Source organism: Chionomys nivalis, chromosome X (assembly GCF_950005125.1).
Source record: "Chionomys nivalis chromosome X, mChiNiv1.1, whole genome shotgun sequence".
Taxonomy (NCBI): Eukaryota; Metazoa; Chordata; class Mammalia; order Rodentia; family Cricetidae; genus Chionomys; species Chionomys nivalis.
In genome coordinates this window covers 118,528,046-118,551,933 of record NC_080112.1, presented here as the reverse complement: position 1 = coordinate 118,551,933, position 23,888 = coordinate 118,528,046, and the positions used below count along the sequence as shown (strand labels likewise).

The window sequence follows — 23,888 nt, the reverse complement described above, 5'->3', positions numbered from 1 at the left end:
CAGACATCTTTATCAGGAAAAGAGAGATTTTTTTCCAGCCATGCTCTAATACTTAATAACACTTATAAGTATATTGCCTTACACAGTAAAAATGATTTTGACTTTGCAGAAGTGATTAAAACAATAGATTGGTGTGTGTGTGTGTAGGTCAGAGATCAATTATCATTTGTTTTTCCTAATTGCTCCCCACCTTATTCTTTGAGACAGAGTATCTCACTGGACCTGGAGCTCACCAATTTAGCTATCCTGACAGATTAGCAAGTCCAAAAATCCAAAGAATATTCCTGTCTCTATTTCCCCAGGGCTGGGATTACAGGTCCACTCTTCTGTCCTTGACTGTTTATGTGGCTTCTGGGGATCTGAACTCAGGTCCTCACGCTTGTGTGACAAGCACTTTACCAACTGAGCCATTCCCCTAATCCCCAAATCAAGCCCTCTGAAATGTTTGGGTTATTATTGTGGACTATTGCTCTATCACAAGGATCTTCGTAAGAAGAACATGGAGATAGATTGGCCAGAGTAAGAGAAAGAGATGTATTTTGACCACAGAAACAGAGGATTGCGTGTTATAGCAACAAAGCAAGCAATGTCTCATGGCATTAAAGGTCAAGGAAACAGTTTGTGTCTACAATCTCCAAGAGGAAAGTGGCTCTGCCCCCACTTAGGTTCAGCGCAGTGCGACTTCTAATTTCCAGAAATGTACTAAAGCAAAACTTAAGTCACCAAATTCATGGTGACTCTCACAGCAGCGCCACAAAACTTACAAAGCTCCTTTCTCTCCTTTCCCAGTCTCAGGAACCCTCATTAGCACCCAGCATTGTGACTCCCACGTGGAGTCTTTTAACAACTCGAGATCTTCTCAATGCACATTATTTACATTTTCACCGCATGCATTTGTGTATGTATGGTGCCCGTATGGAGGTCAGAAGTCAACTGGCAGGAGTCAGTTTTCTTCTTCCTCCATGTGAGTTTTGGGTATTGAACTCAGGTTGTCAGGCTTTGGAGCAATCATCCTGTTACTCACTGAGTTTTTCTATCTTTCTCTCCTCCTTTACTCCTTCCTCTCTCTCCTGCTGTTTCATGTTAATTGTGTCCATCATTTGAGACATGGTCTTACACTGCCAGCAGGCCTGGTGTGCAATTGGTGGCAGCACTTGTACTTCAGTCCCAGAATTGTTAATAACTTGTTCAGTCTAAGCCACTGTGAAATATCATACCTATCTACAATATAGAACTTGAAAACGGAATCTATAGTAGTTTATTGTGTGTTTAAACAAATACGGGTACATAGGATAGTGGCACTGTCCATTGTTTGGGGACTATCACTTTACAAATCCCATTCAATGTTATTACCAGCTTTCAAATATACCATCGTTGCCCTCTTGCACAAAACAGGGTGCCAATAAAGTCCCCTATTTGGACTACCAAGCCCTCCCAGAGAAATAAATAAGGTATTACTGATCTGGGAGTCAGGGCTTAGGAAACAAGGGCTCAGAGACCTAAGGCTGGAAGCCAGGTTTCCAAGCTCCCAGGCCAAGGTTCTTTCCCTACATGACCCTGCCCTAGTGTCTAGCAGGGTGCAGTCTTTGGCACTTGGGACAAATAGGCATCCTCATAGAAGTGGGAGCAGGGAGAAGCAGTGACTGGAACCTTGCCACAAAGCTTCAGAGGAAGTCGCCTTGGGTCCTAAACAGGACGTTTCTGTAGCTGTGACAGGTGGTGGCGCGGAGGGAGGCCAGGTGTCACTCGGTGGGAGCCAGGGAGCCGCGCGCCCCGCCCGTCGACTGCCCGCGCCCTGGCGCCCCCGCGCGCTCGGGTTACCTGCGGCCGTGGGCGGGGCGGCCCTTCCCGTCTACGCCTGCTCTGGCCTCCAGGGCGCTGCAGCCGGGAAGTGGGAGCGAGAAGCGAGGAGGCGGAGACTGTGGCGGCTCCAGCCCGGCCGCGCTCCGAGCCGAGGGGCTGCATGGCGCGGCCAGCGCGGCTGTGTGGGCTGTGGGCGCTGCTGCTGTGCGCCGCAGTGAGCCCAGGAGCCGCGGCCACAGGTGAGTGTGGCCCCGGGTTGGGGGACGTGGCGGGTAGGGACGTGGACCGGTGGGCAGGGAGCCTGGGGCGGAGGGGGCTTGATCATCGTGGCCTGGGTGCGCGCTGAAGTGGTTGTTGCTTGGACGCCCTGTACTGGCCATCAGCCTTCTCCCCTAGTGCTGGGGCTCCCGGATCCTGCTGGATTGCGGGGGACTCCGGTGCTGGGGATTTCCCAGGCGAGGTGGTGGGGAAGCCGGACTGACTGACCCTCTCACTTCCCTTGCGCTCTAGGGAAGAGCCAAGGAGGCTGGAGTCTGGAGGAAGGGGACTAAAGGGATTCTAATTTTGCCGAAATGACCCCATACTAGTGGCCTTGCCTGTGAAGGGATGAGGGATCCGGGGTGGGGGGGGGGGGGGGGGGGGGGGGCGCCACCAAGTCCTGGTGAACTGGGAACTTCCCAGGGCTTCTTGCCTGGAGCCTCTCAGATGCTTAGTTTGGAAGTGTGGATTTGGCGGTGGAAGTTAAAGGGAGCCTCTGAAAATAGATCTTAGACTTAGTAGTAAAAGGGCACAAGGGTCAAGACCTCCTCTGGCATTAAGAAATCCATTGAGAAGGCCTGACCGGCATCCGATGCCTCCCATCTTTAACAAATCGTATATCATGGGGGAAAATCTCAAATTTATTTAAAAAAAAAAAGTTGTACATTGCTTCTCAAGTCGCTCCATTGCCCTTGTGCTTGTGAGCAACTTTTAACTAATGAACTTGGCAGAGTTGTCGTGAAAATCGAAGGTGAGTGATTTCCTCATGGACTGGGCCTGGCAAGCCTAGAGATCTGGGCCTTTTAGAATAGGTTTTATTATCACATCCACACACACGAAAACCAATTTGCTTAGCGAATGTTTACTGAGTGTGTTGTGCTTTGAAACGAAAGCTGAGATGGTAATTAGGAAACTCCCATGCGCATCTACACAATATATATTGTATCTGTGAAGGGCGGTATTTCTAGGGGCTGAGGCTGTCACAGTGAGCAGAAGGGATCAAGACCCTGAGCTCTGAAGCTAGTTACACCATTGGCTGAGGCTGTGTGTTTCTGTGTATTGAGTAAAATATACCACTAATGTACTATGGAGAGAAACAAGACAGGGTAGAGGGTTAGCGTTGTAAATGGCACACAGCAGAAAGACTTTCTTGAAAAATTGGCATTTGAGTGAGACCTGAGGAACACTTAAGTCTGTTGGACAGTTATTACCCTTTTTTCCTGGGTTCCTGGAGAGGGTACCTGAGGGCTTCATGCGGGCTCTGGGGCTGAGTCACACCTCCAGCTTTTGATAATTATTCGAATGTTGGCCTTGTTTGTTTTACACTGAGCCAGGCTCTGGAAGGTTGACTTAGGATCTTAGAGTACACAGAATAATCTCTGTCTGTGAAACATCGCTACTTCAGTTGAGGACACCAAGTCTCTGTAGGTATATAGGAAAGCTGAAGACCACAGACTTACCTAAGGTCACCTATCTCTCGAGTGCCCTGATTTTCACAGTGTCATTCCAACACAACTCCCTCCTCCAGGTTTCTTCCCACACACACACCTGAAACAACAGCTGGCTCTTTAGACAAGACTGTCAACCCTCAACTTCTGGGCTTATTTTTGTCACCGTCATTTGTTGGAACCTTAGACTACAGAGGTTGACGTTTGTATGACTCTGACATGGGCTGGCTGTGAGACTCAGGGTTTGTCATTATCCCTTCCGTGGGTGATGCTTTTCTCATGGGTGAAATGAAGCGATTGAGCTGTGTGTGTTTTAAAGAACTGTTTTAATTGTAACGTCTGTGTTTGGGTGTTGAGAACCCCATTCATCTTAAGTGCTCCTTTCGTTTTGATCCTGCTGAATATTTAAAAAACGATTAGCTTACTAGTTGAGTTCAGTCTCTTTAGCACAGCAGCTACGCTGTGACATTGCTTAATAACAGCTAGCATTTCCCTGTCTACTGTCTGCCCAGCAGTTTTCTAAGGACTTGACTTCGTTTCATTTAAAGTTGCATTTGACACGTCTCTGTCCCATGAAGCTCGTTTTATATTATTGGCAGAAGCTGTGTGTTTCTTTGTGTTGAGGAAAATATAGTATTCCGACACTTCTAAAGTACTATGGAGGGAAACAAGGCAGGGCAGGGGGTTACAATTTTACTTACTAGTTTAGTTCAGTCTGTTTATCTTGATAGCCCGCATTGTGGTATGGTGTAATAACAGCTAGTCTTGAACTCCTGGCATGCAGAAGAGCTAGGTAGGTACCTTTCAAGGTACCAGTATAAGACTAGTTGGGATCCGTGAAAGTATATACAGACTAGTCAGTATAGTAAGAATAGTATATTGCCGGGCGTGGTGGCGCACGCCTTTAATCCCAGCACTCAGAAGGCAGAGGCAGGCGGATCTCTGTGAGTTCGAGACCAGCCTGGTCTACAAGAGCTAGTTCCAGGACAGGCTCCAAAGCTACAGAGAAACCCTGTTTTAAAAAAACAAAACAAAATAGTGTATTGGAGACTGGCTTGTAGTTTGACACATAATTGGAGTTTTGCTCTCTAGCCCAGGCTACCCTTGAATGAACTCCCTGAAATCCTCCTGTTTCGGCCTCCTCCTTGCTCAGACTATAGATGTGTGCCACCTTCCCCGATTTTAAGTCTTTCACTTCTATATCATTTAACCTTTACAAGCAGACTAAACTTCAGGTGTTAATATTGGTTCCCTTTTGTATACAAGGAAGTCGAGGCACACTGAGGCTGAAATTCTTAACTAAATAAAGTCGAGGAGCTAGGCTTCCAACCTTAGCAACTTGATTCCAGAGGCTATGCCTTTAAACACTATTGCTGTATTCAGTACCTCTTTCAAAAGAATTAAGAGGGAGTCCTTGGCATGCAGAAGAGCTAGTTAGCCACCTCCCATGGTATCAGTATAGGCACTAGTTGGCATCCGTGAAAGTAGAGGCAGACTAATCGTATATTGGAGACTGGCTTCATAATGGTTAGACCATGTAGTCCAAACAATAGGTATTCAGAAGAGAGGAAACTGAAGGCTGGCAGTTTCACAGAATAGGAAAAAAACTTGAGCTAGACCTCAGAAAAAGGTGGGATTTGAATGGAGAAAGTGTGTAGTGGAGGTTAAACAGGAGCAGCGATGAGGAAGTGGCCGGTCAAGAGCCTTGTGTGGTCAGAAGAAAGAGCGGCAAAGTCAGTCTGTGCAAAGAAGCTTGATTTGCTCGTAAACATCCTGATCAGGACACAGTCTGAAGAAAAGTCAGCAAGGAGACTCGTCTGGGTAGAGAGAGTCCTTGGCGTGTGGAGCTCAGTGGATTGGAAGGTGGCAGACACCAGTCTCTATAAGAAAGATGCACGGAGTGTATGCTCGTCCTAATGAAGATCATGACTTAGTGGTATCTTTCCTCCTTGTTGAGTTTAGGAGAGCTGGGGATGATTATGAAAGATGTAGCAAGGGGGGGCAGGAGTTGATGACTGCATGTGAATGAAAAAGACAGATGACTCACGTATGACTCTTACGATTTCCTTCACTTTTCCCGAAATCTGCATGCCTCTGCCAACTCCTGAGATTGGAAAAGAGAAAGCAAAAGCAATCAGTCAAATGAAGCACCTTAGAGTAAAACGATTACTGGTCGTATTACCCACTAATTCACACAGAATGTGAGGGTAAACAATAGGCAGACATACTTGGGGTTTAGCTAAAAAAGCTTCTTCTTAGGTCTTGTCCTGTTCTTCCCTCCTCATCTAAAGGCGGTGTTCATCTCCCAGCAATTGTTGGCAGTTGATGCTGAAGGAAAGCAGAAGAAGCCTGTGTTATGCCTCGGAGCCCATAGGTCCATTTTCACAGAAAACCAATGCAACTGTTGATTTTCTTAGCAGGTCTAAATACTTGCTGTGTGCAGGAACTGGTGTAGCGCTTCACCTAGTTTTTTACTTTTTGTTTTTTTTTTTTTGAGACAAAGTCTTATTACATAGCCCCCATTACCTGGTGTTTGTTACTTATTCCAGCTTGACTCTAAACTCTTGGCAGCCCTCCTCCCAGAGCGTCTTGAGTGCTGGGATTGCAGGTGTGAGACATTATCTATCTTGTTTAATACTTATAGCCACACTAGGTTATGATTCTCATCCTTAACATTATGGATGAGCAAGCTGAGGAGGAACAGGGAGGTTAAGTAGTTTCAGCGCTAGGATTTGAGCTAGGGTCGGCAGCCGATGTTCTTAATCTCTCCACTGTGGTGAAACCAGTCACTCAGAGCCCCTAGAGACAGTTCAAGTATAGTCAGCACTTATTTATGTATGTGCCTTACAATGCGTACTACAACATTCACATGTATTAATATGTGCTTACAATCTGGAGATTACGTGCTATCTTTTAGAAAGCACGTGCACTCTGCTATGTTTGGGGTTGAACCCAAGGCCTTGGGAACTCTAGGAATTAGATGTTGTACTAAGGTGGAATCTCTGAACCTGCTTCAGCCTTGGCCTTCAATGTTAGGTTAGGAACTGCATTTTTCCCATTTATAAGGATCATGCTTTCTCGGCAATGTCTTCTTTCAAAACTAGGGATTGTACCCAGGTTCTCACAAATGTAAGAAAAATTTTCTATGACTGTGTTTCCAACCTATTTAATTTTTTTTTTTAAATTTTGAGACAGAATTTTGCTAAGTAGCCCAGGCGAGCCTGAAATTTGCTCTGTAATCCAACTTCCAACCTGGCCCCTAACATCCACTCCCCATGCGTCTGTCTCCTGAGTAGATAAGATTGTAGGCATGTGACACCATGCCCAAACTTGAATGTTTTTGTTATGAAAAGGCATTTATTTGGGTGGCAACACCTGCAGAACATTGAACCCAGAGCCCTGTACATGCTACGCGCCCTAGCTCCAGTTGCTGAGTTTTGTCAGGTTTTTGTTCTGCATCAAGAGGGATAATGCCGTGTTTTTCCCCTTTCATTGTGTTAATGTGATATATTATATGGATTAATTTTCGTATGTTGAGTCATCCTTCCAGGAATAAATCTCACTCGGTCATGGTGTACAATCCTTTTGGTGTGTTACTGAAGGCCCCGTGTCGGCATTTTCTTGAGGATATCTTGTGTGTTGGGATTTAGGAACAGGTAGTACAGGGCTCATAGAAAAAATTAGGAAGCATTCTTACTCGTTAAGGTCTTTGAAAATGTTTGGAAATGTATAGTATTGACTTGTTAGACACTTGGTTCAATTTGCCCATAAAGCCATCAAGGTTGGATTTTTTTTTTTTTTTTTTTTTTTTTTTTTTTTTTTTTTGGTCAGGAGATAAATTTGAATACTGACTTAATACCCTTATTGATTACAGGTCTATCCAGATTATATATTTCTTTGTGATTTAGTTTCAGTAAGTTTTGTGTTTCCAGGAATTTGTACATTTCATCTAAAGCATCAAATTTGTTAGTATTGAGTCGTTTCTACTTCTTTCTTATAACTCTTTTTTATGTCTTAGAATCAGTAGTAATATACCCATTTTCATTTCTGATTTTAATAAGTGCAGTCTTCTTTACTGACAAAAGGATTTAGAAATGTTATTGCCCTTAACAAAGCCCTTTGTTTTGTTAATACTACTTTACTTCTCTGCTTCTTATTTCATTTATCTCTATGCTAATCTTCTTCATGATTTCCTTAACTTTTCTAAATTTGAATCTGTCCTTTTCTTTTTATAAGTCCCGTAAATTGTGAAGTTAGAGTCTGTTTGGATGTTTGTAATCCTATCTTTCATAAATTTGGGGAGCTTGCAGTTATTACTTCTTTGTTTGCCTGTATTTGATTTTCAGACAAGGTCTCGTGTAGCTCAGGCTGGTTTTAAATTTGTTATGTAACATAGCTGAGAAACTTGAACTGAGGAACATCGCTGAGGAACCTTGAACTCCTGATCTAACTGCTTCTGCTTCTGGGAGGACAGGTGTGCATCAGGCCTTCCCTCCCCTTCCTCCTCTGTCCCTCCCGTTCGTCCTCCCCCTCCTTTACTCAGCCTTAGAGAGCTGGTCCTCAGGTACTGTCCATTTGTTTTTGTGGGTCTCTTACTTGCCTGTAGCTTGCCAAGTAGGCTAGGTTGGCTGGCCAGTGAGGCGCAGAGAGCCGCGTGTGTCCACTTCCTCGGTGCCAGGATTATAGTCACGCTTGCTTTGCCATCTGAGCCATTTCCCCAGCTCCTTGTTATTTCTAAAATTTCTCTTTCTTCCTTTTTCTGTTCTCCTTTAGCCTCTTCCCCAATGCAGCCACTAGTCTAATGATGATATCCCACAAGTTCCTGAGGTTCTCTTGATTTTTAATTTCATCTTAAAAAAATGACCCACTAAGTCCTGTTAGTGTTGTCTGCAGGAACATAAACAACCTACCAATGGCCAAACCGCCAAAAAAAAAAAATGGTTCTCCCTCCACTAGCAGCTATCAGTGGCCAAGGGGTGGAGTCACACGAGCCCCTCCACCACCCATGTTGAAAATATTGATTGGCTTGACATTGTACAGGTAAATTCTTGTGTGCAGCCCCAGGGACAGACCTGACTGGGACTTTGAGGGAATGAAGAAAAGACAAACAGACACATGGACAGAAAGCTAGGAATCAGTGGTCTGGGCTCTCTAATAGAGAAGGCACAGTATCCCAGAAGCTGTTTATTATATAGAGTTGACTAGGAAGGTGGAATTACTGCACACAGCTGAGGAAGGAGGCAGAGTTATTACATACAGCTTAAACAGGGAGGTGGAGTTATTATACAGAGATAAGCAAGGAGTCAGGGTTTATGGTATGCAGCTAGATCAAGGAGACAGGTTTAGCTGTCTCAGCAGGAGCAGTAAAGTACAGTATAGTACAGAAGAGCTCGGGTGGGGGGGGGGAGCAGGCATCAGGCCGTAAAGATCTGGCAGGAGAAAGCTATGGGAAACATTTTCTGTCCACATTGTCAGCATCTACACATGAACAGAAGGGACGGCTTTGCCATTTCTTTCTGAGGCTTGGGTCCATGGCATGGCTGTGCCCATGTCAACAACACACAGCCACTCAGAATGTCACATACTCAGGGCTTTCTCTGTTCCCTGCAGGTTACCATGGCTACAAGTGAGCTCATGAGTTTAATGCCTGTAGTACGTCTAGAAGCATTTCACAGCTTTTCTCCTCATCCTCCATCTTTGAAATTCTTTCCATCCCTTTGCCCTTATCCCCTGAGATGCGAGAGGGTTGATATCGCTGTCTCATTTAGGGCTGAACACCCAATAGTCGTTCTCAGCGCTTTGACCAGTTAGGAGTCATCTTGTTGACTGTGGACGGCTGCAAAAAGAAGCATCTAGGAAAAAAGATTGAGAGCAGGACCTATTGATAACTATAAACATAAGTATTTAGAAGGCCGTTCTACAATCTGTCTAGCAAAACAACAGGGGTACCTTATTCTGAGGGCATATGATTTCCTAGCTATGGGCTTTTGACGAGTTTTACAGCATTAGGTATGAATTCCCTCTTGTGAAACAGGCCTCAAATCCCATCAGAGAAGAGTTGGTTCCCCCCAAATGGTCCTGCTGTTTTTCCACCAGTGCGAACACTTTGCCTGAAAGGTTGGTACTATAGCATGCAGAGTCCAATGCTGTGTAAGTTAGCTGATGAATTTTCTCCCCTGGCAGCCCACACAACACCTTTTATAACAACTTTCTTTGAAAGTTGGCTATCATCCCCGAGGAAGTATCTCCATTACTCCCATCTCGATTTCTCTATGTGCTGTGATCAATATATGTTGTGTCTTACCATCTCTCTGCAGTGGGCACTGAAAAGCAATGGTGATATTCTGTGTTATTGGGTGGTTGGTGGGCTCTGAAGCTTCCTTGACCAATAATTCAGAAAGGTGTCCCATAAATGGGACTGAAATTTAATTTAATAACCCTCATCTTCTGGGGAGGAGCATTGTGCAGAGTACCTCTGCTCAGACTCTTTTAAAAAATGTTATTTTTGTATTTATTTCTTGAGGGGGGTAAGCAAAGGACAACTTGCAAGAATTAGTTCTCTCCATCCACCACGTGGATTCTGGGGCTTGAACTTAGGTTGTCAGACTTGACAACAAGTACCTTAACCTGCCGAGCCATCTTGCCAGCCCTCCTCCTTTAAAAAAGTCATATAAAAACATATATATGTGTGATATATATATATATATATATATATATATATATATATATCTTGCTTATGAAACAGTGGGTTTCAGGAGTGTTTTTTCATACATCCCAAGTGTTTGTTAATTCTTCCCTCTTTGCTCCCATCTCTAGTTAAGCCTTCCACCCCCACTATTCCCCTGCCTAACTTACTTTTTTATTATATATGTTCTGTAATCTGCTTTCACCTTCAGAACTCTTCCCCTCTTCTGTATCCTAGGTCCTTTCTGAAGTCCTGTTTTTTATAGACACTGCAAGTCAAACACACACATCTACAATGCTTTGCTAAGATCCATGTTTCTTTAGTATGATCTTTCTGTCATTTAGACTCAGGAATTTTCATTGCATTATATTTGAGTTTGCTGATTATTTCATTTGCTTGATCCAATCTGGTTTTAAATACCTCATTTCAGTTGTTTACTTAGGTTTTATTTATTTCTTTATTTATTTTTGGTTTTTGGATACCTCACTCATGTAGCTCTGATGATCCCAGAACGCACTCTGTAACCCAGGCTACGTCAAATTCCTAGTCATTCTCCTGCCTCTGTCCTCTTAACACTGGGATTTCAGCTAAGAACCACCATGACTGGTTCAGTTATTTTATTGTACATCTCCAGAATTTGATTTTAGTTTCTTTTCAGGTTACTGCTGTTTCTGTTTTGTTTATCTCTCTTTTGTTTGTTCAGCATCTTTAAGACATTTTGTTTTGTAGCCTTTGTCTGGCACGCTCACCCTTCTCAGGATCGGTTTATCCTGATGGTTTTTCCTTTGACTGGCTCGTACTTGCTGGGATGTTGCTTAGTAATGAAGCACTTGCCTAGCATATACAAGGCTCTGGGTTCTGTCCTCAGCATCACCACGTCAGAAAAAAAAAAAGAATACCCATACTTTACTATTTATGAATTGTGATTGACTTTTATCAAAAATAGAGTATCTGAATAAGTGATGTAGTAATTCCAGAAAGCAGATTATTTCCTGGCTCCGGGGTTTTTCTGTCCCCCACCTTTCTATTAGTTTCTTTGAGAGTTTTGTGCTATGAGTTTTGATTATATTCACTTCGCCCCCTCAACTCCTTCAAGATCCATGCCCTTCCCTAACCGGCTTTGTGTCTTTCTTTTTTCACCCATCAAGTCAAATTGCTGCTGCCCATACATACATGGATGTGTGGCCTTCCACTAAACTGTGATCAGCATACCAGGGCAACATTCTTAGAGTCTTCCCTGTGCCAGAAACTAGCATCCCTCTCCAATAGTGCCCCAGCCAGGGATGGAATCCATGGCCGCCTGTACTCTCCATACTTGGATTTGGGCTGGTTTGAGCTTGCATGGGGCTTGTGCATGTTGTCCCAACCACTGCAGCTTCGTATGTGCAGCTGCGGGCTTGTGTCCTGAGGACACTATTTCCTTGTATTCGTCCAGGGATTTCTGTTTTGATCATCTGTGTCTGTTTATTTTTATTATTGAGAGTGTCTCTCACTTGAGATTTTCTTAGGTCTTTTGGAAGCTTTCTCTTTAATCTTCCTCACGTATGCAGTTATTTTTAAAAGTCTTGACTCTTTAATGTGCAAAAAGAAAAAAATAAGGGAAGAAAATGAGGAAGAGAAGAAGGGTACCAGTAATGTAAATTTCTTGAAAGCCACGTCTGCTAGAAGAGGAAGGACTTGCAGTGAGACAGTCAATGCAACAACTTGGTCCTGGCCTTTCTGTCATTGCCTCTTTCGTTGGAAGTAGCAACCAGTGATCAGAATCCAGGTCTCAGATATTTGGAGGTCAGGGACCTCTTTGCCTACTTTGACAAGCTTTATGCCAACTATCCCTGGGACACAGTCACGTTTTCCTGCCCAGGGTTGACTTTCACTAACCATTGTTATGTGGACAGTTACCACCGAGCAAAACTTGATTATAATGATTGTAAGTCACTGCAGTTTTCCTGGTCAATTCCTTTATCTGGAAATTGTGAAGCTTGTCAGTTACCTACAGGGTCTCTAAATAGTCACATCAAACAGATTCTTTTTCTTTTTTTTCTTTTCTTTATTTTTAGGGTCTTGATTTTATTATTAAGTTTAAATCAGTCATTAAAAATAAAATCAGATGGTTTACCTGATTAGCCAGCATGAAGAACAACTTTACCAGGAGATGTAATGGTTTGAACTAGATATTCTTTCCCTAGAAAAATAATATTGAATGCTAAGCAATGGTCCTTCACATGGTAATTGAACTAAATTTCAGTTACTGTGGGAAAAATGACAAAATTTGTTATATTTCTTAATTTTATAATTCAATTAGAGAATGCCGTTATTATGTTTGTCAATATTCATGTTTTCCACTCCTTTTCATTTCTCTCTCTCCCTCCCTCTTTTCTTCCCTTCTTTCTTTCTGAGAAGGATTTATTCTGTAATCCAAGCTGGCCTCGGATTTGTGAAAATTCCCATCCCTCAGCCCCTCAAGTGCTGAGGTGCTGTGCATGATCCACCATGCCTAGTTAGGCTGTGGCTTTGTATGCCTGGACTCTGCCATTCAGCAACACAATAGTTTCTGTGTGTGGGGGGGGGCACATATGCTTTAGACAGGATCTAGCTCTTAGCCCAGGCTTGCCTGGATTTCATAGCCCAGTGTGGTCTCAAAATCATGCCAGTTTTCTTACCATAGCTTTCTGAGTGCTGGGATTACAGTTTATCAGATTCTATACTGTTTCTATCTAGGTAGGATGTTTCCTATACTGCAACACCCCCCACCAGCAGCCACGTATAGTTTTTCAATTATAGGGAGTACAAAAATTTCAGCAGTTATGAAGCAGCCACCAGGGAAAAAACCAAAAAGAAAAGATGCCTGATAACCCCCAAGTAGCTTCTGTGCAAACCAGTTACATCTGGCTAAATAGCATTTCCAAACAGATGGGAAAATTGAATCTTATTTGGGAAATTAGAACTAGGGAAGACTTTTGATTGATTTCAAGTATAAATAAGAGGCCGAGGTAGAAGGATTGGTGTGAGTTCTAGGTCATCCTAGACTGCAGAGTTAGTTCAAGGCGCCTGAACTGGAGTGAGACACTATCTCAAAAACAAATAGAAAAAGCGGCAAGGGGGGGGATGGGGTTTAAACATCTTAAATTACCTTAAATTTTAGAATCCAACAGAAGTAAAAATAAGTAATAGTTTTGTTGTTTTTATTATAAGGCTTAAATTTTTTTGTGGGGGGGGAGTAGATAACTGGGTAGCTGAAGTGTCAGGAACCTGCTAAGCCAGAGATCCACGATTTCTGCTAAACTTTGTTTCTGGAAACTGCAGAATGAGAGAGATAGTCCTGAAGTAGATTGTGCTCTCGAAAATCCTAATTGATGGAATTTAGCATGCAGCTCAGAGTGACCTCAAACTCAAAAGTGATCCTTCTGCTCCAGTCTTCTGAGAGCTGGAATTCTCTCTATGATTCACCACAGCCAGCTACTAGCTCAGTTTAATACATTGGGCCAGGAAGTCCCTGCTTCTAAAGGCCTTGGCATGCTCAGGGATGCACGCTCCCCAGACTGGGCCATGGGAAAAGCTTATCAGTAGTTGTCAGGAGGGAGGGAGTGTTACATTTTAAGGGCTTTTGTAGACTGCTGCCCAATTAGTGGCTGCGCATGAAATTGAGTGTTGGGAAAACCTCAACTACATAGTGTCCGTGGGGTTGATGTTTGGGACTGATGGAGTTTTTTTTTTTTTTTTTTTTTTTAGTCAGATAAAACACTCTGGGGTTCTTGAACCGTCATTTTAATAACATCAGTTATTATTATTTGCAGTGCTGGATTAGAACCTAGAGCTTGACAAATTATAGGCAAATGCTCTACCACTGAGTGGTACCCTTAGCTCCTAGAGGACTATTTTTGCTTTAGTTTGTTATTTTTGTTGGCCTTGGTCTTGTGTTTGACATGGAAGTCTCCGTATGCAGTGCAGGCTAATATTAACTCATCACTCTTCTGCCTCCACTTCCCCACTGCTAGGATTGCAGGTACCATGTCTGGCTGGACTTTTAGAGTGGCTTTGGGAAACTTTGTTTTGCAATGTTTGCAGAAGCCTCGTAAAGAAGGGCAGAGAATTCCTCTCCATGCCCGCGCCCTGCTTCCGGTGTGGGGCTTTGATAATCCTGGCCTTAGAAGTTCTCAGGAAAGTTCAAGACACTTTTTGTTTCTCTACTTTTCCTTCCCTCTCCAGCTCCAGCTGTTTAGTGTCAGATCCCAAGGGGAATTGGGGTGCTAAATTTCTCTCAGTACTTCTTTGGAAAAGCTATAAAAACAAACAAACAAATATCAAGGACTAGAACATGTTCCTGAGCTCAACTGAAGAGAGCGCAATTGAAAAGGAGGTTTGCAACTCAGAAAACAGCTGAGTAAACTGGCTGAATTGAGTGTGGGGATATTAGTATTTAAGAGTTCATAGTCCAGACATGGTGATGCCTGCTTTTGGGAGCAGAAGCAGGTAGGTATTTGTGAGTTCAAGACCAGCCTGGCCCATATAGCCATAGCAAGTTCCAGGCCAGCCAAGGATACATAGTGAGATTCTATCTCAACAAAAGGTCCATAGTTTCTCACTCATAGGCCCTGTGTTTTCTGGTAAATTGCATGTAGATTAAAAAAAGAAGAAAAGAAAAATCTAAAAACATTACACCTGTGCTGAACATGTTATAAGTTTGTTTTTCTTGTCATCATTTTTCCAAACAATACAATACAATGTTGATCTATATACCGTTAAAGTATATGGAAGGATGTTGATAGACTATATGCAAATCCTGCAAGGAGCCTTTGCAAATTTTGTTATTCACACAGGCTTCTGAAATAGGCCTCCTGTGGATACTATGGAAGGAATATATTATATTTATATTAGCTATATTTAATTAAGTATATGGCTTTGGAATGTAGGTCAGCGACAGAGATACTTCCTGTGCTCAAGGCCCTATTTTCTATCCCTAGAAAGAAAGAAAAGATGCAGGCCATACTGGTGCATATGTATTTCTATACCGATTGAGAGCTGGAGGTAGATCAACAGTGGGAAGCCAGCTATACTAGGACGTTTGGGATCAATCTGAGTGGAAACAATCTCAAAAACGAATGTGACTTTAATGCCACATTATCCAGGTCGCAATCCCAGCTATGCCACTGATCATGGAGTATGAGGTAAAGTGACTGGCTTCCTTGTGCCACAGTCACTTTTGCTGTTCCTAGTCTTTTGAATTTTAAAAATGTAGGTATATGTGTTTGCTTGCACACTCATGCCACTGCACGTTTGTAGAAGTCAGAGGGCACCTTCCAAGGGTGTGTTCTCTCCTTCCACCATGTAGATCCTGGGGATTGAACCTGAGGTTACCAGGCTTGTGTGCAGGTGACTTTACCCACTGGGTTACCTTGACAGCCTGATTTCCCTTTTTCCTTTCCTTTCTTCCTTCTTTCCTTCCTTCCTTTCTTTTTCTTTTCTTTCTTTTTTTGTTATAGTCTGAGTCTGTAGCTCATGTTTGCCTGGAATTTACTGTGTAGCCCAGGCTGACCTTAAACTCAGAGCAATCATCTTGCCTTGGGCTCCCAATTGCCGGGGTTGCACAGGTGAGCTACCATACCCAACTAGTCACTGCATCTTTCAAATGACGCCAACAGTGTCCCTGTTTCAAAACTGTCTGTGCACATTTTCATTAGTATGTGTAAAGTGTAACCTTGTTTGTCTCAGCAAATGTTAGATGTTGTTAATTCAGCTTGTTATTGGTCTTGGCCCTAGGGTGTGGGAGAATGGATTAAATGAGCCATTAAAATTGATCTGGCGTTGATCTATGTTTGTCTTATGTTTGATTTGAACAGAAGTTCAGCCACCTGTGACGAATTTGAGTGTCTCTGTTGAAAACCTCTGCACAATAGTATGGACGTGGAGTCCTCCCGAGGGAGCCAACCCAAACTGTACTCTCAGGTACCTTAGTCATTTCGATGACAAACAGGATAAGGTAAGTGTTCTAGAGCCTGTGCCACTGCTGCGGCGAAGTGGGCAAACGCTGTGATCAAAGCAAAGAATGAGTCAAATTCTCATCTCCAAAATGGCAATGTTACTTTACGTTGTTCCCAGATGTCCCCTGGGGAGACCTATAGAAACAACCATCAACAAAATCGAACATTTGAAAATATTTGCTAATTCTTGATGATTGAATATAATTGATTGTCCTGATAGAAAATGCTGGATAGCCTTATGTATTTGGTGCCCAATAAGTAATCAGTTCCATTATTGATGTTTGTTCTTATGTTATTGTCTGTAGCTCTATCTTCTTGAATTTATTTATTTATTTACTTACTTGTTTTTTGATTTTTTTGAGACAAGGTTTCCCAGCAACTGTGGAGCCTGTCCTGAAACTCGCACTGTAGACCAGGCTGGCCTCAAACCCACAGAGATCCGCCTGCCTCTGCCTTCCGAAGGCTGGGATTAAAGACGTGCACCAGCTCTTCTTGTATTTATATGAGCCTCCATCACAGAGCGTTTTCACATTTAGCATCTCCTCGTTCATGTCTACCGGTAGATATGCATGAGCTTTGGGTCTGAAAGTCAATGCCACGAGGAATGGAAGGATGCGATGTTAGTGGTCAGTGGGTTTACATTTGCTGGTGCCTGAGGAAAATAACAGGGGAAAAATTACACCTTGCCTATTAGAAGTAATCAGCTGAGGACTTAAATAAATTTTGGGTGGCCTGGTGAGATGATTAGGTTCTTGGTGGCACGTCTATTCAATAGTCTTGTGAGTCTATTCCTTCTTGCATTGTGTGTGGTGAGAGAGGTGTTCGGGCTAGACCTTGTCCAGTATTTTGAAGAGGCACTACTGTCTAGACCTCCTGCAGTTTGCCACTGGGAGGCTGCAGATGAGTGGCAGGAGCAGTGCTTCTCTTCCTGTCCTTTGGGTGCAACCTCAGTGCATCTATAGAGTTGTATGTAGCCACTTGACCTATTGAACAGCGTGTAGTGTACCCAGAAGTCCGGTGTTTCCAAGTTGCTCAATGATATCAAGTCTGCAGGTTGCTTTTAGTCTACACAGAGAGGCTTATTGAGACAAGAGAGATATGCAGACAGGGGTTTTTTATATATAAAAAAAGCAAAGGATTGATATCACTAGTATCCCTCTACCATTGTTTTGTCCAGGTCCATTAAGTCTCCAATCTGGCAAGTAGAAGGCCCCTCTGGCAATGCATTTAGGTTATCTTTCATCACCGAGATAGGGAAATCCCGCTGGAAGAATAAATCAAAGGCTCTTGGGTCCAGGAATGCACAGAGGCCTAAACTGAGGCTGGCTTCCTTTCCTGCTGGGAAAGAACTCTTTAGCCGGGAAAGGTGTGACGGAGCCAAGAGGGTGGTCATTTTCAGGGAGATGGACAAATCCAGGACTGCAGCCTTGGGCTTGGATACAGTTTACAAGAAGGCCAGATTCCCAGAGGGGTGGAGCATACTGTCATAGCAGTTACCAGAGTGCAGTGACTTTGCTGGGAAGAACTGCGTTTCCTGTCTGATACAGGGAGGAATGTTTCACTTGGTGATCATTACTAATTAAGCCTCCTATTTTATTCATAGCAATTTAATATTACATAGCTTGGAATTGGAGCTTTTCTTTTTGAGGCAGGGTCTTTTGTATCTCATGCTGATTTCTGCCTCCTTATGTAGCTGAGACTAGCCTTGAGCTCCAGATTCCTCAGCCTCTGTATCCTAAGTGCTGGGAATCCAGGCATGCACCACCATAGAAAGAGACTTCAAAACCATTACCTTTAAATATCTGTTTTATTATTCATATTGACTAGAAGATAAGATTCAAATCTATGTTTGAAAGCATTTTTTAATTTAAAAATGCCAGTATAATAAAACTCTTTTTTTTTTTTTTTTTGGTTTTTGGAGACAGGGTTTCGCTGTAGTTTTAGAGCTTGTCCTGGAACTACCTCTTATAGACCAGGCTGGCCTCGAACTCACAGAGATCCACCTGCCTCTGCCTCCTGAGTGCTGGGATTAAAGGCATGCGCTGATAAAACTCTTTAGCTCTCTAGCTGGAGCAGTATCTAAAGATAATGAGGCAACTGAGATCTCCCACTCCCCCGTGATCCTAATTTATGATTTCTAAGAAATTCCTTTTAAACTAGAAAAATTACTTTAAGCAAAAAACATCAAAACTTGAGATACTGGGGATTGAACCCAGTGTCCCACTTTTGAGATAAGTACTGTGCCCTCATTTATGATGTTTGCCCATCCATTGTCCCTTGGCGTCCTCAGAGAGTGACCGCATCTCTCAGGTGAAAATTAGGAAGAATCCTCGAGTCGGCCAGGCTCATTCAGCAGCTTGGACTTAGTAAGGGGGTGAGGTTGGTGAGAGTTACATTGGAAGTTCTCCTGCCACCTTTATTGCACTTTTGAGGGCTGGGCTTGAGCTCCTTGGGCGCGGTCAGAGACCTTGCTTCCTCAGGCTGCATTGGTTCCTAAGGGGACAATCCTAACTGATGATGCATTCCAGGAAGACTTCTGTCAGCACTGTACTTTTCATCCCGGTAGGGACAGCTTATATGGGAAGCCAAATGATAAGTAGATTTCTTGGCAAGGAATCAAGAATTCCTTGTGAAAAAAATGTCCTTGGCTATGAATAGCCAGAGGCCCCGCTGAGGATAACCATAATTTTGCTGGATTCTCCATGTCCACACTATCAAGTCAACACCTCCTTTCTCTGAGCCGGGATTTTACTTGAAGAGATCTATTTTTTTTCCTGACCTACAGGCCCCACTTTTTCGGAGTACTATCCTAACTGTGGTTAAGAACTATTCTGTGTCCATATTCAACTTTCCTCTGGTATCTTTCCTCTGAGAGCATCCTCATGTCCTTGTTTCAGAGGTGACTGGAGTTTCCCTCAGGCCCAGCCAGCAGCAGGCATGCAAAATGTCACACTAGTCGCTTGAGGTGGTAGATTAAGCGACGTGACCATTTCCCCTCTTTTCATGGCTACCAGGAAATTATGAAAGGAAATACTATGGGAAACTTGAGTCAGGAACTATTGCAAAACAGGAAGTGCTCTTTGGAACTCTGATTAAAATCCGCTTCATTCTGAATTATTCCTCTCACCTCTGGCAATGTTGATTTCCTAGAGAGCCCTTTAATAACGTTGCTCTAAGTCATAATAAGCAGCTCTGTGATTTACTCTTAGATTTCTGCAGTGTCTGGGAATCTGTGGTTTCACAAAGCTTATTTACCCTTTTCTGTGTTCCAGATAAAGCGTGCAAGTGCATATAGCAAAACAGTCTAAACTTGCTCAGACACTACAGAAAAGTGTTTAATGAAAAGGGTCTCTTTGGCCCTCGATCCCTAGAGATCACCACAATGACTGGAGTGTTGATGTGGCCATTTAAAGCCTGGTCTTGATGGAATTTTGATAATTGCTTCCTGTCAGTTTGCTTGTAGAGAGTTGATGCTAGCTATCATGGTAGACGTCTAAGTAAATTTTACGATGGCTATACCCTTAAGTGTGGGAATCTCTTTATCTATACTAGAGGTTTTCAGTGGCAGGTGGTACTACTAGTGCCTAATGCAGGCATATTATTTATTGTAGGAGAAAGGTGGGCTAACCTATTCATTACAGGGTGTCAGGTATCATTCCTGGCCTCTGTCTATTAAATGTCAGTAGTGTCTTGCTTCTCCGCTTCGAAGTTATGACAACCGAAACTAGGGCTGAGACCTCATTGCAGGTCTACAGACATGGCAGAAGAGCAGAATAACCCTTTCAAAACCACTCACCCACACTATCTAAGAATGTATTGTTTTTCTTATACACTTGGGTCTGCTAAGACTTTGTGATTTAAGTGTCCCTTTTTTTTGTTTGTTTGCTGTAGAAGTTACTTTTTTTTTTAACCTTCCTAATCTCAGATAATTGCTCCAGAAACTCGCCGTTTAAAGGAAGTACCCCTAAATGAAAAGATCTGTCTGCAAGTGGCATCCCAATGTAGTACCAATGAAAGCGAGAAGCCTAGTGCGGTGAGGAGAAAGTGCATCTCGCCCCCTGAAGGTAACAGATCCAGATGTTCTCCCTTGCGAGTGAAGAGCATAGTCAATTGCTTGGTGTGCTCACATTCATGGTTGGTGGCTTCATTTCATTCTCAAAGTTTTGCTGAGTCAAATAAGGGTCAGGCCCTGTACCGGATGCTGATAAGTTTGAGGATGTTGCTGCTTTAAGTAGCTCAGACAGTTTGAATAATAGTAATGTTTACATAGTTAGAATGCTTTCTTCTATAATTTGAAAAATGAACACACACACATTGACACGCACTCCCTCTCCCATCCCTCCCTCCCTAAAATGTGCTTTACACACTGATCTGAAGTAAGTAAGGCGTGCATTGTTCTCCAGATGGGCTGCACCATGGAGAAGAGGCTGGAGTGGCGTGCTCTAGGTCTCAGGCTCAGCACTTTAGGGAACCTATAGCACTGTTGTGGTTATGCCATATGGAAATTAGTCTGCTATGTAGAATATTTAGGGGGAAATGCCAAAGGAGAATAAGTATGCTGGCCTAGTTTCAGGACATGACTAGTCAAAGAAAAAGCTCTTTGGTGGTGAGGATCAATGTCCCCTACTTGCACTTTACCCACAATCCTTCTGTGTCTTATATTATGTCCAGGGAGGAGCTTACATTAATTACAAGAAATGCTTCCTGACACCAGCCACCACCATTTAAAAATCCCAGTTCTGCCAGTTACTGATTGTGTGACCTTGGTTAGATTACTGCCCCACCTAAAAATGGGAGCACCTGCCTCCTACAATGATTGAGAGGATGACAATAAATAGTTTTGCACATTTTGTCTTTTCATATTATCTTGGCCCTTTGTTAGGCAGATCCAGGTCCCATCTCCAGCCTCTAAACCTTAGCATTGCATGGCTTGTTGTTTAAGGCATTCTCTCATTTGCGCTAATCAAAAGAAAAACCGTATGAGGCACTGCTCTTAAAGGTATAAAAGTTAGGACTGCCAGGTAACTGAGATCATGATTTAAACCAGCATGGCCATGATGGGCAGTGGGCGGCGCACGCCTTTAATCCCAGCATTCAGGAGTCAGAGACAGGTGAATCTCTGTGAGTTCAAGACCAGCCTGGGCTATAGAGTGAGGCCCAGGACAGCCAGGGCTACACAGAGAATCCTTGTCTTGAAAAACCAAAACAAAACCAGCTTGACCAACCATATTTGTAATTTTGGAAGTTCACTAACTTGAAAAGCAGTTATATTGTGACATAAAATGGTTCATGATGGCTCAGTAGAGTATTCCTTCAAGGAGCATGAAGGTTAAAGGCTGACATTTTAAACACAGGCATTAAATTAATGTAGGGACATGATAAATGAAACCTCTTTATCAAGAGAGATGTCATATCAGGACGATTTCAGGCCACATGTGGTGGCAAGTGCCAGTAGTCACATTCCTTGTGAGGCTGAGACAGGAAGAATTGTTTGGAGTCAGGAGATTGAGCCGGTTTCTTGAAAAAAATCCAGCAAGAATAACAAAGAGTAACAAAATAAAGAATAACAAAAGATAAAGATGGCCATCTTAGTGATCCACACCTCTAATCCAAGTATTCGGGGGAATGAGATAAGAAGATTGCAAGTTCACAGCCAGTTTGTGCTCCATGAGAAGTTCCAGGTCATCCTAGGAAACCATGTCAGAGAAGGGGGATAGGAGGAGAGCACCTAAAACCGCAGCATACAACAAGCAACTATTAAAGCTTAGGTTATGCTTCTGATCCCCTAGAAATTCCCTAGATGTCAGTACTGACGAGAAGAAAGGCAGGTAAATTGTCTTTATAAAAAGGCTTGCCTCTTCCAGAGGACCCTACTTAGGTTCTGAGCATCCGTGTCAGATTGCTGACAGCCACCTCTCACTCCAGCTCCAGGGTGCTGGATGATTCTGACCTCTGCAGGCACCTGTTCTTTCATGCACCTACCCATATACAGATACACAATACCAGCTGGTCAGCCCTGAAATCATACACGCAGCAAACAACAAAAGCAGACGACTCAGCTGGTTGAATTTATATATTTCTGCATACATGTGTCAGCTTTAAAAAGGCCATCAATTTGAGGGGAATAAAAGGGGATATGAGGGTGATGGGGGAAAGAAAGAGAAGGGGGGAGTGACATAATTATATTTTAATTAAAACAACTAATAAAAATGATAGAATATAGGGGCTGTTTGTATTTTTACATCCATTCAGTTATTCCATAGTCACTGAATATGGCTGAAATATTATTTGACTTTTCACCATTTTCTCTAGTTAGAAGAAGAGTAAGGCTCCTTTAGAGATACAAAAGATGCTTTCTTAATGCATGACCTGACGTTGTGGAGCCCATTCTCTATGGAGGGATGCCTTGCTCAGCCTAGGCGTGGGGGTGGGAAGGCTTGGTCCTGCCTCCACAAAGGAATGGGACAAACTAAGTTGACTTCCCAGGGGAGGTCTTACCCTCTCTGAGGAGCGGATGGGAGTGGGGTGGGGGGAAGTGGGAAGAGAGGATGGGGATCTGGAATTGGCATGTAAAGATAAGTAAATGAATGAATAATTTTAAGACAAAGGAAAAAAAAACAAAGAAACAAAAGCCCCACAAAAGATGCTTTTGTTGTATAAAGAGGTGAGAAAGAAAGCTGTGACTGAATTACATTTGGATTTTTACTGTCCTAAGTGACTTCTGGGTAAAATGGGTGTGAGATTAGGGGTTAGGTCAATAACTACTTTCCATGACAAGGACTCTTGCCTGGACATTCTAGGTGATCCTGAGTCTGCCGTGACTGAGCTCCAGTGCATTTCGCACAACCTGAGCTATATGAAGTGTTCCTGGCTTCCTGGAAGGAATACAAGTCCTGACACAAACTATACTCTTTACTACTGGTGAGCATGCGCTGCAGGCGCAACAGACTAACTGAAACATTGTGGTTGTGTTGGGAACCTTTGAGGTCAGCCTTATTTAAAAGAGGAATAGCCTATTCTTTATATATGGTGGTGGGCATAAAACTCAGGGCCTTGGCCCAGCAGTTGTGGCACACACATTTAAATCCAGCACTTGGGAGACAGAGCCAGGCAGATCTCTGTGGGTTCGTGGCCAGCCTGGTCTACAGAGTGAGTTCCAAGACAGCCAGGGCATCACAGAGAAACCCTGCCTCCAAAACAAACAAGCAACAAACCACCAGAGCCTTGCAAATGTCATGGCCTGATGAGGCTATTCTTCATCTATGAAGGCGGTAGATGAGTAATTAGTAATGAAACACATTATTTGGTATGGTAACTTAAAAACTAATCTAGAAAAAAAAATAAAAAAGGAAAGACACATTAAGAAAGCCCAGCAGGTCAAAGGCACTTGCTGCCAGGCCTGGAGACCTGAATTTGATCTCTGGAAACCACATGGTGAGTCTGGTAAGTTATTCTCTGACCTCCTCACATGCTCAATGACATGTGTACCTCCCACTAAATAAATACCTATGAATAAATAAATGTAATACGATGTTTAAAAAGTATAAAAAGGAAAAAGAATGTCCACCCTTAAAAAAAAAAACCAAAGAACAAAAACAAACCACCAAAAACACCACAAGAAGAAGTGACAACTGACTAGAAAATACATCAACTTAAAAGCACTTCCTGTTTTGAAATGTCCATTCCCACACTAGCGCGACATGTATCTGGGACGAC

At 43.1% G+C, this 23,888-nt stretch overlaps 1 protein-coding gene across 1 annotated transcript in view; it reads left to right on the top strand.

Moving 5' to 3' along the window:
* Window positions 1-1,887: 1,887 nt before the first annotated feature.
* Il13ra1 (interleukin 13 receptor subunit alpha 1) overlaps window positions 1,888-23,888 on the top strand; it is a 62,034-nt gene continuing 40,033 nt past the window's right edge. Inside the window, exons 1-4 of the mRNA XM_057760434.1 lie at window positions 1,888-2,042; window positions 16,032-16,171; window positions 20,098-20,236; window positions 22,973-23,093. Coding sequence (XP_057616417.1) covers window positions 1,964-2,042; window positions 16,032-16,171; window positions 20,098-20,236; window positions 22,973-23,093 — 479 coding nt within the window. The 5' untranslated portion in view covers window positions 1,888-1,963. The remainder of the gene's footprint in view (window positions 2,043-16,031; window positions 16,172-20,097; window positions 20,237-22,972; window positions 23,094-23,888) is intronic.